General features: G+C 43.1%; 1 protein-coding gene across 2 annotated transcripts; it reads left to right on the top strand.

Annotated features, from left to right (window-relative positions):
* The first annotated feature begins 967 nt into the window (after nt 1-967).
* Nucleotides 968-13,890, top strand: prdm1b (PR domain containing 1b, with ZNF domain). 2 transcript variants are annotated; one of them, XM_050033833.1, is made up of 7 exons: nt 968-1,174; nt 1,644-1,963; nt 6,040-6,159; nt 7,763-8,003; nt 9,954-10,867; nt 10,970-11,098; nt 11,581-13,890. In XM_050033833.1, the coding sequence occupies exons 2-7, from the start codon at nt 1,796-1,798 to the stop codon at nt 12,142-12,144; spliced, it is 2,136 nt and encodes a 711-aa protein (XP_049889790.1). In that variant the 5' UTR covers nt 968-1,174; nt 1,644-1,795; the 3' UTR covers nt 12,145-13,890. The 2 variants fall into 2 exon arrangements, with proteins under 2 accessions (XP_049889790.1, XP_049889791.1); XM_050033834.1 differs by lacking the exons at nt 968-1,174; nt 1,644-1,963; nt 6,040-6,159 and adding an exon at nt 7,358-7,476.
* The last annotated feature ends 610 nt before the right edge of the window (nt 13,891-14,500 follow it).

Below are 14,500 nucleotides of genomic sequence, written 5' to 3'. Positions count from 1 at the left end.
AAAAAGCTCGATGTCATCTTTTTTAATGTACAGAAAAATTACATTTATTTCACATAAGAAATTTGACAAATTCACATGTAAGTTCATGTTTGTAAGACATTTCACATATGAAAACTTAAATTTCACACGTGCTTCCTTGCACAGGCTGCATCTCCACATATAGACGAGTCACATTCTCTTTTTTTACCCTCCATATGTTGTTTTAACGGCTCTCTCCTGTCCTGACTATCTTTATGCAGGCCACCAGGTGAGGTGACCCAGAGCTCTGTATTATTAGACCGTGTGTGTTTGTGTGTGTCTGAAAGTAAAGGGGATGCTCACCAGACAGGTGTCTAAGTCTCTTCCCTGCGTGCCTGGATGACCTGCCCTACATCTGTTACCTGTGAATGAGTGAAGCTCGCCATTCAGCACAGGGCATGGAAGACGTGTGCAAGAGAGATCATCAGTATATTGTTTTTACATTTCTTGTTTTGCCTATTCCCTGATTGAATTACAATTTAGATATAAAAGAAAATTGTGCTTGTGTGTATTTGTATACATTTGGGATTAATACAGTGTGTGTGTGTGTGTGTGTGTGTGTGTGTGTGTGTGTGTGTGTGTGTGTGTGGCAGGGGTCTTAAAGACGTTCTACAGTGAGATGTAGGTCAAGGAGATACAGTGGCAGCAGATTGCTCATTAAGTGCCAAACCAAGCAAAAGTCTATGAGTGTGTTTTTCAGTGGCAACAGGCCAGCCATCTGCTCTTCTTTTATTCATTCATTAACATGTCTTCTTTGTGTGTGTGTGTGTGTGTGTGTGTGTGTGTGTGTGTGTGTGTGTGTGTGTAAGCATTCATCACAATAGCCACTTGCTCGCTGGCCAAGTGTACAACGTCACTGATGTTGTTGTCTAAAACCAACAGTTGTGTGTCAGACGGCTCAGATCACATGACCACGGTGGCTCACGATTGGCCGGGCCGATGAGCTAAAAAAGCTTGGCGCAATCCAGAGCTCATGAGTTTCTGGTGACGGCGACAGAGTGACCACAGCGAGAGCGGATACCCAAAGGATCTAACTGACAGGAACCCTCTGAAGAAACACACCACAAAGAAGAGAGCGTATAGAAAGGAAAAAGAAAAATCAAGGGATGACATAGCCAAAGAAATGAGGATCCTACAGCTGAATGAATGTGTGAAAGTAAGTCATATCTTATTTCTTTTTTTTTTTTTTTTGGTGTCAAGTATAACCTTGGATAGTTAAAAGATGGATAAATGCTTAACAACAACCTGATCTACTGTCCTCGTAAGACACGGCTGGTTTAACTAATTGGCAAGTGATGGGATGTTGGCCAAGTGCAGTTGTTCATGAATGGAACTGGCTGCCTGAATAATGAACGACTTCCAGGAGCCATTTTTAATTAATGGAAAATACTGAGTCTTTTATATGGATTACATGGATTTCAAACAGCCATATTGAGTTGACTTTGATTATTGAGATTATGAACCTTGAGGTCAACCTGTAGTGGTAAGGTCTGCCTTTCTGAATAGGTTGTATGCCACTGTCAGTTTGTGGGCAAAGATGTCAAACTAAAGCAGGTCACATAAACAGATGATTTCTTTCTGATTCTTGTGGTACTAAAGTCTCTTCCTCTCTCTTCCTTTTCCAGATCTTGAGCTTTAATCAGCACACCTAAAACAAGGGACCTACCCGACCAAACCAAAGCACTTCTATACCAAAGCAACCTAAACCAAAGAGAACCAAACCAAACTAAAAGCTCTGAAGCTTGACGATCTACTACAGTATATCTACATTGTCAAGATGAAGCTAGAAAGCACAGGAGACATGAGCGGGTGGAGGGAGGTGGACTTTGTCCTCAACTGCACCTATATTGTTCCGGACCAGGTGTCGGACCCCAGCTTCAGCCTGCCCAAAGCCATGACCTCCATCCCACGCAACCTCACCTTCGAATACGGCGCGGACAACGAGGTAAGAGCAGTTCAGCTCCTTCAGACTGTTTATCTTCCGAGATTAAGAATGGTTTACTCTTAGGACTGGGCAACATATCGATATGTCAATATCGTGATATGAGACTGGATCTTAATATTGTAAGTGTTGTCTTTTCCTGGCTCTAAAGGCTGCATTACAGTAACATGACGACATTTCCTGAACCTACCAGACTGTTCTAGCTGCTCTATTGTTTGTCTTTACCAACTCAGTCATTATATCCACATCACTGATGATTATCTATCAAGAATCTCATTCTGAAAATATCTCGTGAAAGCACCAATACAACAATACAATATATAAACATGTGAAGGCAACCAGTCTAACAAACTTCTGTAACTAAATTCGCTGCAATCCAGTTTCTTGAATGGCCAGTTCTGTCAGATTAACACTTTACTGTTTAGACTTCAAAATATTAATTCTGTGTTACATAACATTCTGTTGGGCCATCTGCATTGGGTTTCTTAGAACAAAAGATCTGCTGACTAATGAGTTCTTCGCACATTCAATACAGTGCACAGCGTGTTTGTGTGTGTGTGTGTGTGTGTGTGTGTGTGTGTGTGGGGTTGTGGACATGGGGGCCACTGGCAGCTTGAGGTCAGGGGCCTTCTTATGTCCTCTGGTCACCTCAACTTCCATTATGTCACCCTACTGTTTCAGCCATTGTGCAGCTTCTTTGCACCTCTATAATATGGGTATGATATAATGGTGCATGCAGAAACTACTTGCTCAGAACATAAACACACACAGAGTAAGACGTCAGATGATCTTATCGCGTCAAAATTTCCCTCCTTTTTTTCTTCTTTACAACTCTGCCTTACCTATTTTCCTTTTACAACCTTTCTCACTCAGGTGAGTCAGTGAAAGCAAACATAGTAACTCGGGGCTATATCAGTCAGCTGACTGTTTGGCATGCAGTGCTGTAAGATCTGGTATCTGTCTGGACATGTCACGGTAATGCCCTGCAATGTTGTCTACAAGCAAGCATGGTTTTAAAAGGGAATTTGTCGGCCTACTGTAACTAAAGAGAATATGGTCATCTTAAAAAGGAAGAGAGCGCAAGAGAGATGTCACACTCACTTGTTTTGTCGCTCTTAACGCTCAACACTGTGATGCTTGCGGTTGACTTCGCTGTCCCCTTCCTCTTTTTGTCCTGACCCAGGCAACACTTTCTGCCGTCCTTCCTCTTCTCTTTCGCTCATACTCTCATCTCTTCCCCCTTGCAAAGCATGCAAACCATGGTGATAAAAATTACTCTGAAGGTTTATTTCAAATCCCCAGCTCGTGTTTACTAAGTAAAACACTTCACACTTGATACAGCCAAACTTGAGTTGTTTTTTTTTGACTGACCAATCATAATATCTATATAAAAAACTTAATGGCAGATAATTAGAGTTCATGTACTACATGTCTGTGCATATGTGATCATTGAGTCATAAAGGTATCAGATAAGAAACGACAGACGGAAACAAGCACGAACACATTTATATGCTTGTCGGTAATTTGCACTGTTTAAACTGGCCCTTGTCCACCAAGTGGTTTCTCTTCCCAGACACGGTGTCATGTGAACCTTTCTCCATAACTCGCCCAAGCTCAAGCTGGGAAATTAATTTCCTGTGATGACCATAAAGCACAGCCACTCCTTTGTTCACATATGTCACCTTACATGCAGGGTACAGGTCACACAGTTATCAGGAACTGGCTTTGAAAGAAGGGAATTTTTTTTCTAGCACAGGTGAGTGTATAGTTTAAGTTTGACAGATGAGTCAAATTAAGTCTGGATGAAAACTGAAAAGAAAAAAGTCAGCTGACTCTATTGTCTTTGCTATACTTGTTCAGCACCTGTTTGGCTACCAGGAGAAATGTTGGGCCCACTTGTTTTCATACTCCTCGTAACTTCTTCACACTTTTTCTAAATCTCCCTTTCCTCACAGTTTTTATTCTGAAGTGTGCCAAGACACGCAAAGAAGGGTGGAGGAGGGCACGTGGCAGATGGGGCGTTAGCAACGGGTGCCAGTGAGCAGGGAGCGAGGCAGTGGAGGGGATGGATGGTGAGGGAGAAGCTGGGGAGAAGGAGGGTGTGTTAGGGGGGATTTAGGTTAAAACCAGATGATTAACTTTCGTTGGGGACAGGCAGCCGGCCAGGCCTCAACCCGGCGGGCGCACGAGCTATTTCGAGAGGGTTGAGAAAAGACTAGGGGTTGGGGGAAGGCAGGAGGAAAAGGAGGGCGTTCAGGAGTGTGATAGCGTGGGTCCACTTAAGAAAGCCCATCCTCCTCCCCCCACCAACACCACCTCCCTCCCTCCCCCTCCTTCCCAACCTGGCCGAACTGAGCGGTTAAGCAGCGGCGGCGGCCACAGCGATTCGTTAGTCACGCAACGCCAACAAAGCACAATGTCCCTGTCACACTGGTTCATCGCATCCAGGAATCACCTCACTCAACTCCACGGCCGCTTTACACACACACACACACACTCCCGCTGCCCTCAGTGACCTGTTGTTCTTCTAATTAACAGCATATACATATTTTAGAAAAGCCAAAATTGGAAAATAATCACAAGGTGTTCAGGTGTTCATCAATATTTGTTTTTTTTTATGGTTTGACCTTTACACAGGAAGCTACGAAAAATCCTTTGAGAGTCAGTTTGAATTACATTTCCTCAATGGCAGGAAGAAAGAGTGTGTGTTTATGTATGGGGGGGTGGGGAAGGTGGGGGGGTGGGGAAGGTGGGGCGGGGGTTACTTAAGGATTGAGCACAAAGCTCCTCAAGATATGGAGGCTGTGTGTACGCCACAGATGCTGCTGCCTGATGGCGTGTGTGTTTGTGTTTGGGTTCGTTTTGAAGAGGGTTCGACCCCAAGCCTGTGCACTTTCTATAAAAGTGTGAATCTGGAAGCTATTCTGCACAACAAAGAGGACACGGACTTATCCTGTACCGCCTCGCTTTAGATTTATTATTTTTAACAACACAGTGTTTTCTCATCCAACTCAATAAAAAACTACCAGAAAAGGTCAGAAATGACTCAGTAACCTGGGGAACAGGACAGTTTCCGCTCTTACCACATACATTACTATATGGCCCCGAGCAAAAATGTATGAGAAATCCCACACACATCTCCTATTTGCAAAATAAGTTCAGACAAGCTTTGAAACACCTTTTCCAGGGAATCCAATTATAGACAGATGTGTGAGTCAACTATACATCAATAGGTGACATTTTGTAATCAGGGCCTTGCAGCTGTGATGCAACCTGTCTGAAGAGCAGGCAGAGTCAGCATTATCTTTTAAATTGCTTTACACACTTTTGTCTTTGCGGGTTTACAATCAGAAGTGTAGTCATGTCTTCTACGAAAGTTCGGAAGAAGACAACAAGACAACAGGTGACACCGCTCCCCCTCTCTCATGCCTGACTCTGGTGTTTACGAGGACAGCAGGTCAGAGATCAGTGGAGTAGGTCAGAGAAAGTGTAATTCTCTTCATTCGATTAACTCGTTAGAGTCGAAAGTGTGTCACCTTGTGGGTTTTAACCTGGCTCTAAAGCTGTCTGGGTCAACATGACGAAGCCAGCACGACTGCAACTGGCCGACAACCTGCTGGACATAAACAAACAATGTGACAAACACACATTTTACGCTACACTATGTTTATAGACTTACAGAAAGATTAACTGTTGTGTGCTCTTGTGACCCGAGAGATGACTTTTTATGTTTTCTACCAAGTGTTGAGTTGGGGTGCATGGCTGGATAACTGAACAGGCACAAAGTGATCACATACAGATGCAAAACAGGTGCAAAAAGATGCAAAGAGACGTACAGAGACTACAACAATGGGCAAAACAACCATAAAGAGACACAAAATGACTACAAGGAGATCCAAAGCAACTACAAAGACACGCAAAACGACCACAAAGAGACACAAAACAACTAAGCATGGCATGTCCGTGCCCAAGCACCCATTGTCTCATAATTCACCCCTGTTGCGGTGTAACATTCCACATAAGAGGCAAAACATGGGAAACATACTCTAAATCTAATGATGTATTGGTCTGTGTTCCAGGTGATGGGTGTGTTCAGCAAAGAATACATTCCTCAGGGGACTCGCTTTGGCCCTCTGCAAGGAGTCATCTACACCAAAGATAACGTCCCAAAACAGGCCAACAGGAAATACTTCTGGAGGGTAAGGGAAACATACACACACATGCGTGTATCTACATAAACATGCAACATATATATATTTCGGTATCAATGCAGTAACCCAGCTCAGTTTGATACTGGTTAAACAGGGGGGAAGTCTCAAATCTAGATGTCAGAAAATGACCCTGGGAACAGCTGAGGAGTAACTGAGGACGCGTTTTCTTCTTCCTCTCTTATTCATAAAAAAAAGAGACGTCCGTTGCTCAGATACAGAAGTTTCACATCAAGTCCAGGTCCGTACGTCAATAAGGAAACAAAAATGCTTTCACACAGTCTGCACTCGCGTAGAGGGGTTTTGGTGTAAATTTTAGAGGAAGTTGCAAACGCTGGTAGCACGTAACAATGGATTCACTCTCACACATTCATCAGAGCTTTACCGGCACTCAGGTCCTATGCTTCATGTGTCACACACACACAAAGGAAGGGACTATTGTTCACATGCACTCTCTCAGACAATCCTCATCTTTCCGCCCCGGTTAAGTCGACAAGCCATGTTTCTTTTCTCTCTCTCTCATCCAGCTTATGTCATTTAGGAGTTTTTCTATTCTGCTGAGTCAATTCCCAAAAGGACTTTTTGTTGCCATCCTACGTATTTTCCTTCCGGCTTTATTTCCTGAAACCCTGTACAGGGGGTGTTGCATAGGTGCACTAGTGAAAGCCTGATGTTCCAAGGGAGTGATTATGTTATCTACGTTGCGACACAGGTGGAGAATGTACGTGCTGCCAAAGACTTACCCTGCGTGTGTGTGTGTGTGTGTGTGTGCTTTTGGCTGCCTGCCAGCACTTGTCAGTCAGGCAGCCACCAATTACACAGCGTTTATTTTCATAAGCCAATGCATACGTTTTTNACGTGCTGCCAAAGACTTACCCTGCGTGTGTGTGTGTGTGTGAGTGTGTGCTTTTGGCTGCCTGCCAGCACTTGTCAGTCAGGCAGCCACCAATTACACAGCGTTTATTTTCATAAGCCAATGCATACGTTTTTGTTGAAAGATGTGGTCGTGGTTAAGCGTACCACTGGCATCTATTCAATCAAATAAATCACATGCACAGAAACAATAATAAAAATACTAAGGGGTGGGAAAGAGAAAGAGAAAATGAGGAAAGAGGGAGAGTGAGAGAGACAGCCACTGGGTGAGTAATCCAGCCACGCCTCCACACCTCACGCCTACTAATACAGTGACAGGCACAAGCACAACTACACACAGGAGTGTAACACAGAGCAGAGCTGTAGGGTGCATACCAGAGGAGCAAAATAAACTGCAGCTGATAACTGAAGGATATTGAACTGTACATGGCAGAGGTGATTATTCTGACTTTTTTCTTTAATCCTAATTAATTTAAATTGTTTTCTAGTGATTGTTTAGATGATCTTATCTGGATTTTAATCAAATATTATTTGAGCTTTTAATAATTCGAGCATCACATGCTGAAGTGTCTTTATTAATAATGGATGTGGCCATTGCCATGTGGCAAAACAATAGTATTAATTTTACCATTTTACTATATTTAATAATACCCATTTAACATACAAGTAATGAGTAATCAGTTGCTGTTTTAATTTCATCTTCTCTCTTCCTCTTCTACAGATTTATAGCAGCGGGCAGCTTCAAAACTTCATTGATGGCTATGACGTCCAGAGAAGCAACTGGATGCGCTACGTCAATCCAGCCCGCTCTCTGGCCGAACAGAACCTGGTGGCATGCCAGAACGGTCGGGACATCTACTTCTACACCATCCGACCAGTGGAGCCCAGTCAGGAGCTGCTGGTGTGGTACAGCCAGGAGTTTGCCCAGAGGCTCTGCGGCCAGCAGGTCGACAGCAAACAAAGTGAGTGCAGCAGAAGGAGAAGCTTTTCGATTGTTGTATGTTTGGATGTGATGGTCTTTTCCACAGGCTTTGGAGAGGTAGACGATTAACAAACATCTTGAGGCACAGGAAGGCAAAATTTTAGTGGGTGATGTGATGGAAGTCGTTGGAATCTTGTATCACTGAGGGACGTTTCTTTTTTTTGTACTAAATCTGACAAAATGACAGATTTAAATCTGTGGCTGTGACTAAACACAGTACAAAGTCTGCGTCAGGAGATGATATCTTTTATCAGCAAAATTCTATCACTTCAAAGTGAATAAAGACACATCATTCCCTTTGTGATGTTATCTTTAGCAAACAGTAAAGATAGTTGATGTTATTTTGTCCTGTCTGGCTTACCATAGAGATCATGGGAAACGCACACATAGACCACACAAATCTCAGTATTTCATGAGATGCGGTAAATGATGTGGGATTGTTAAGGAGAATGGAGAAATCGAAGGGGAATAATGCCTGGTCAAAGTACTTTTGTGAGTCATCTGTTGTCAGCTATTAGTAGAACAGCAAGTCATACCCTCATCACCCTGAATGATTGTTTGTTGCCACAAAGTCTGATGACTCATACCAACTGGATACACCAGATGCGTTGCCATTCATCTTTGTGACTAATGCTAAGGCCGTAGCATTGCGTTTTATTATTTTAATCTTAAAAGCTTTCACCTTCCTTTCAGGTTCAGGTATGCTCATTGTTTGTCTCCCGAGTTTGATTTTCTGATATATTTATTGACAGCAATCTAGTTTGGCAGCTTGGGTTGTTGAAGCGTCGGGCGGTAACGCTTGTATGCACAAACCCTGAGGACATTTTGAATCAGTTTGGGCTTTCAAATGCATCACTGTGCATCTCTTACGTCACATAGACAGAACCTAAAATACTGTACACAGTTTGAATCTCTGTAGACAAATCTTCATATTAAAGGGAAAGTCTGATAGTATTATATACAGTAGATGTCAGTCACTGAGCCCTCAGTTTAGAGAAGCAACACAAAAAAAGTCCCACCATAAAAAAAAGTCAATATCAGTTTAAGTGCGTGCTATGTTCAGAATATTTTCACCGCTTTACTCTATAGTTCGACGGCGATTTCCGACAGGAAAGTGTAGCTGTTGTATCACCGTCTTCCAAACCAGACTCCACAGAGGAAAAAAAGTGATGTAAAATTGCTGAACACAGGAGCTGCTGGTCTACCGCTGCCTCGATCAGTTATTTTGTTGGTGTTATTGTGTGATTTTGGCATTTAAAGGGGTTAGTTTGGGAACTATCCCTTTAAAGTAAAGGAGAGATTAAATCAGTGGCATTTAAAATCAAATTTAGATGTGTAAAGCACCATGGTATGGTTTGGGAAATTGTCAACTGCGATTTAAAGTACAAATCAATTGTAGTAAATAGCCAAAACCAGACAAAAACACCCGCACAGCCATATAAACCCTGAAAGCAATTTGCATTAAGACTGTGGTAGAGTGACATGAAACAGTAGCTGAAGCACAGTAGTGGTGACAAATTCTCAAAAAGAAAAAAAAAAGGTGAGGGAAAAAAAGGAAGAGATGTTTCACATCTTCTTGTGGCGAGTAAGACAGCTATACCCAGAAAAGGTTTCACAAATGAAACCCAGAATCTTGCCGTACGACTGTGACATGACACATGGACACCCACACACTTCACCACCAACTTACTCCCCCACATCAAAATCACTACTGTGACTGACTGACAGAACAGAAACCTATACTGTATGATTTACGTGTGAAGTCAGACTGAAACTACTATCATTTACCATAAGAGGGAGTGCCTTCTGTGGGCGGATGTGTGTCTGCTGTGTTAAGCATTTCAGCTAACCAGATATTATAATGGGCTTTTTTTTCTGTTCGATGACATCATTTACTCATCAAACTCAATTGTCATTTTCTTTCCCACAGAATATTTGAATTCTGATGAGGAGTCGGAATACATCAAACAGCACCTACCTCAGCAGACATGGCTTACAGAGAGAACAAAGGAGGAGATGAAAGAAGAGAGGGATGAAGATGGAGAGGAGAAGATTGATGTGGAGGTGCTGGAAAGAGACACTCCACCTGACACGCCTGACGACCAGATCATGGATTTCAGCAAAAAAGTTGAAAAGGAGGAGAGCGACAGAGATCAAGAAGACCAGGGGATCATTCCTTCTCCTCAGCCAGAACACAGAGAGCCCACCCTGGGCTTAAATCACTCGTATTTACCAGAACACCATCCTGCACTCTCATCTCAGCACAGAAATCTCCCTCTTCACCTCCACGGCCTGTACAGGGAAGGCGTTTCCTCTTACCCCATTTACCCCCAGTCCAGACCCCTCCAGCCCAATTACCAGCTCCTTCCCCCCTACAACCCACACTATCCTCGCCTCCTCCTACCCTCCTACTCCCCTCCCTTCCCTGGCATGCTGCCCTCAAGAGGAGCCCTCCGATACAGCAGCTATCTGGGCACAGACGGACTCCCATATCCACCCATTGGCCCACCTAACCTGCTGCCAGTGTCCCTCCCTTACCCTCCATCTTCACAGGGAGGTCTGAAAGAACTAAAGCCAAATGTGTCGCCACCACGAGGCGCCCCAGCCACCCCAGAGCTCTCCCCCCTCCCCAAGCCTGACAGTCAACATCAGTCGACTGAGCAGTCGTCCTCCGGTTGCGAGGAAGCCATGAATCTGAGCCTGGCTACGATCAAAAGCAACACAGCAACACGCAATGGCCCCGGCCACAAATCCCTGCCCTACCCACTGCAGAAGCAGAATGGGAAGATCAAGTATGAATGTAATATCTGCTCAAAGACTTTCGGACAGCTGTCAAACCTCAAGGTATCAGCTTCAGCTCCTCTCTCTTGTGCTCATAATGTAATGTATTCCAATTCTTCAACAACAGTGCTCATATTTCTTTCCCTATGATCTGTGTAATTGTAGGTCCATCTCCGAGTGCACAGCGGTGAGAGGCCGTTCCAGTGTAACCTATGTAAAAAGAGCTTCACTCAGCTGGCTCACCTCCAGAAACATCACCTGGTCCACACAGGAGAGAAGCCGCATGAATGTCAGGTATGTCGAAAACACTGAGTACATTTTCTTTCTCTCTTTACAAACTCTTTCCTGACCTCACTGTGACATTGATGTAAAATTGAGAGTGTGAAAGACACACAAGAAAGCGCTGTGTATCCACAATACATGTAAATGCCCTCTGACTCACATGTCTTACTGGTAAGGCAGTCTCTTTGATATCCAATGAGCCATTACACACTTTGTCATGTAATTGTTTAGTGTGACATTGTGGGTGTGAGTGTTAAGCGTGAGGCTAGAACTGGTCCTACAAAGAAAGAAAAGCAATCCCTACTGTTTTATGAAAGCACCCCACAGAACTGGAATAACACGGTCAAGCCTTGGTATGACATCAAGATGACGTTATACTGGTCCGCTCAGTTCTCCCAGAATAATCCTAAACACAATCCAACTGTTGGGTGTTAACGATCAGTCACATGAGTGTTGCTCACAGAAGCCTTAACCTTTGACTTCATGCTTTCCAGGTGTGTCACAAACGCTTCAGCAGCACCAGCAACTTGAAGACACACCTACGCCTCCACTCGGGGGAGAAACCTTACCAGTGCAAGCTGTGCAGCACCAAGTTCACCCAGTACATCCACCTCAAATTGCACCGCCGCCTCCACAGCAGCCGTGACAGGCCCCACCGCTGCCATATCTGCTCCCAGGCCTTCTTCCACCGCTTCTCTCTCCGCATCCACCAGTGCAGCTGCTGCCTGGCCAACGCTCCGGTCAACGTGCACATGAAACAGATGGTGGAGCGGTTCGACGCCAGCCAGGAGGCTGACATGCTCACAGAGGCTGCGTCAGCAGCACAGGTGGAGGAAGCGGTGGAGCGCTGGTTGGCTCGTACCTTAGAGGGCGAGGGGAAGGAGGACCAGAAGGAGGCCACTGTACTGCTAAAGGCTCTGACAGCGGCGATTAACACACCGGCGATGCCCTCAGCCCAATCAGCTACATCACACCACAGCCCTCACCTGGCCTATCAGGAGAGGGCCAGCGTTGTTCATCTCCACCAACGGCCAGCAGTGAAGACAGAGGGACAGTGAATTGAAAGGGTATAAAAAGGACATACCATCAACAAAGAAAACAGATGTCGCCAAATAAAACTCCCTACATTGTCTATGAAGGGCATTAAAGGGAATAAAAACTTTGATAATCCAATGAGCGCAGCACCAAAAGAAGAGCATTCCAAAGACTGGGCGAGGGTACTCACTGATTGTACTTCCTTGCAAAACTTAAAAAAATTCAAACAGAGGAGGATGTTGTTAAACTGTGAATTATTTAAAATTCTTTTCACTCAGGTAGAGAAATGTTTGCTTTCTTGTGCTTTAACTTATTACTTTTATTTTGAAATTTGAGTCATCTCTATTTATTTAGTTGTATCATAGTTTGTTTTTTCTGTTAGTGTTTATTTTTTACGCCTATGTGTTGACATTTCCAAGGAGATTCGAATCTCCTAGGAAAACCGCAACTGGACTCAGGATGATGTAATTATGTGGCACAGACCTGTGAATGAGTTTTCACTTGTTTAACTGTGCATTCTTTTACTTTGTGTGACTGTGTGTTTGAGCTTCTGGGTGCATGTGTACAACGAGTGGAAGTACATGTGAACCGACAGGGCACGGTGATGGCACAAACCAACTTTCTGCTCTTAAGCTGTTTGCAACTGTTTTATTTATTTATGATTTTAAAAAAAAAAGGGAAAAAACAGTATTTTTTTTCTCTCGAAACTGTGTGTTAATAAGCAATTGCCAAAATTACAACCCAATAACTTGAATGTGTAGCACTGTTTTTGGATCATTATTCAACTAATTCTAACAAAAGAAGGTTCAGAAAAAGCATTATTCACATTTTCTCTTGATTATACATCGACTTCTCACAGCTAATTACAAAGACACACTGTGCTGAACAAAACCAAATGTATGGAAAAGTCTTGCTGCCATGCCAGAATTAAAAAAACAGATCAGTATCGGGTCATAACGTGAAAAATGTATCGTCATAATAAGATGTTTTTCACGTTTTAACAAGATATTTTAACGTATATAAATAATTTATCATGTTTCAAGATGAAATGTATACGTCATAACAAGATAAATAGTATATGACAATGACAGTATCTTGTTATAACATTAAAAAATGCGGGATCTGTCGGTTTATTTTTAGCGTGGCAGCAGAAATCCGCAGTACAAATGCCACCAAAAGACACAAAACTACAGACTGAATATAATAACAGTAACACATATGTACACAAGATCTTTGGAGAAATGGCTTTCATTCTTTCTTACTACAACGTTTTCATGTCGAAACCTAATGCTGAGTATCTAAGTGGATTGGTATGTAGCTTTTTACTGGATTCAAATGTTTCAGATATTTCTTACATACAAAGCTTTACTGTAAATGTTTGTAAACTCGAGCTTCGTCCAAATCTTAAACCGATATCGGTACCTCATGTTCAGCATCTGACAACAAAAACCAGCAACGCAGGAGCACAATATTCTAACACTGTTCATATTTCCGTCTCTTAGCACTGTAATAAAAACGCAGCTAGATCTGTATGCTTTTGGTAGCCAAAAACAGCAGGTGGGTACTATTCTTGAAAATTGTACTACTGAGTCTGTAATGTACTACTTTTATCATTTTCATAGTGTTTTTTTCTTTTGTACAATATGTTTGTCACTGTAGTGTATTTTTGGAAACAGGTTATGAGATGTTGAGAATTTATATGCAAGAGACTATTTTGACGATACTTTTATATTTACATGATGTAGCATATTAAAGATATTGTTTCTATACGTCCAGTGTTTTGAGTGTGTTTTCATGCCAATATAAGCTTTGAATGCTGAGACAATGCAGCGACTGGGTGGACATAATGAAATCATTTCTGCAGTCCCATGATAAATGAAGCATTGCACTATTTCTAGGGGTGCATGAATGACTTTCTAGGAGTCATCTGATAAGGATTAGCTCACTCTGTAAAATCACATGTTAGTTTCAGGAAGGGGAGGGTGGGAGGTTTGAACCCAGGGTGGGGGAGCCCTTCTGTGCGGAGTTTGCATGAACTCCGTGTTTCAGCGTGGGTTTTCTCTGGGTACTCCGGCTTCCTCCCACAGTCCAAAGACATGCAGGTTAATTGGTGACTCTAAATTGTCCGTAGGTGTGAATGTGAGTGTGAATGGTTGTCTGTCTCTATGTGTCAGCCCTGTGATAGTCTGGTGACCTGTCCAGGATGTACCCTGCATCTTGCCCGATGTCAGCTGGTATAGGCTCCAGCCCCCCTGCGACCCCTAACAGGATACGTAGTTATGGAAAATGAATGAATTCTTAAGGAATTGAAGTCAGGGGGGGTGCATGTTTAACAACGAAAAATTGTGTCAAAACATCTGTTTACAAAGTGTCACGCAA

This window comes from Epinephelus moara, chromosome 22 (genome assembly GCF_006386435.1).
Source record: "Epinephelus moara isolate mb chromosome 22, YSFRI_EMoa_1.0, whole genome shotgun sequence".
In the NCBI taxonomy this organism is placed as follows: Eukaryota; Metazoa; Chordata; class Actinopteri; order Perciformes; family Serranidae; genus Epinephelus; species Epinephelus moara.
The sequence above is the reverse complement of the archived record's forward strand: the minus strand, read 5'-3'. Positions and strand labels throughout refer to the sequence as shown.

What these genes read in the sequence shown, in the direction of transcription:
- prdm1b (XM_050033833.1), top strand. Translation starts at nt 1,796, where the DNA reads ATGAAGCTAGAAAGCACAGGAGACATGAGCGGGTGGAGGGAGGTGGAC. An exon ending in AATACGGCGCGGACAACGAG is followed by an intron (nt 1,964 to 6,039) that starts GTAAGAGCAGTT and finishes TCTGTGTTCCAG; the next exon opens with GTGATGGGTGTGTTCAGCAA. An exon ending in GCAGGTCGACAGCAAACAAA is followed by an intron (nt 8,004 to 9,953) that starts GTGAGTGCAGCA and finishes TCTTTCCCACAG; the next exon opens with AATATTTGAATTCTGATGAG.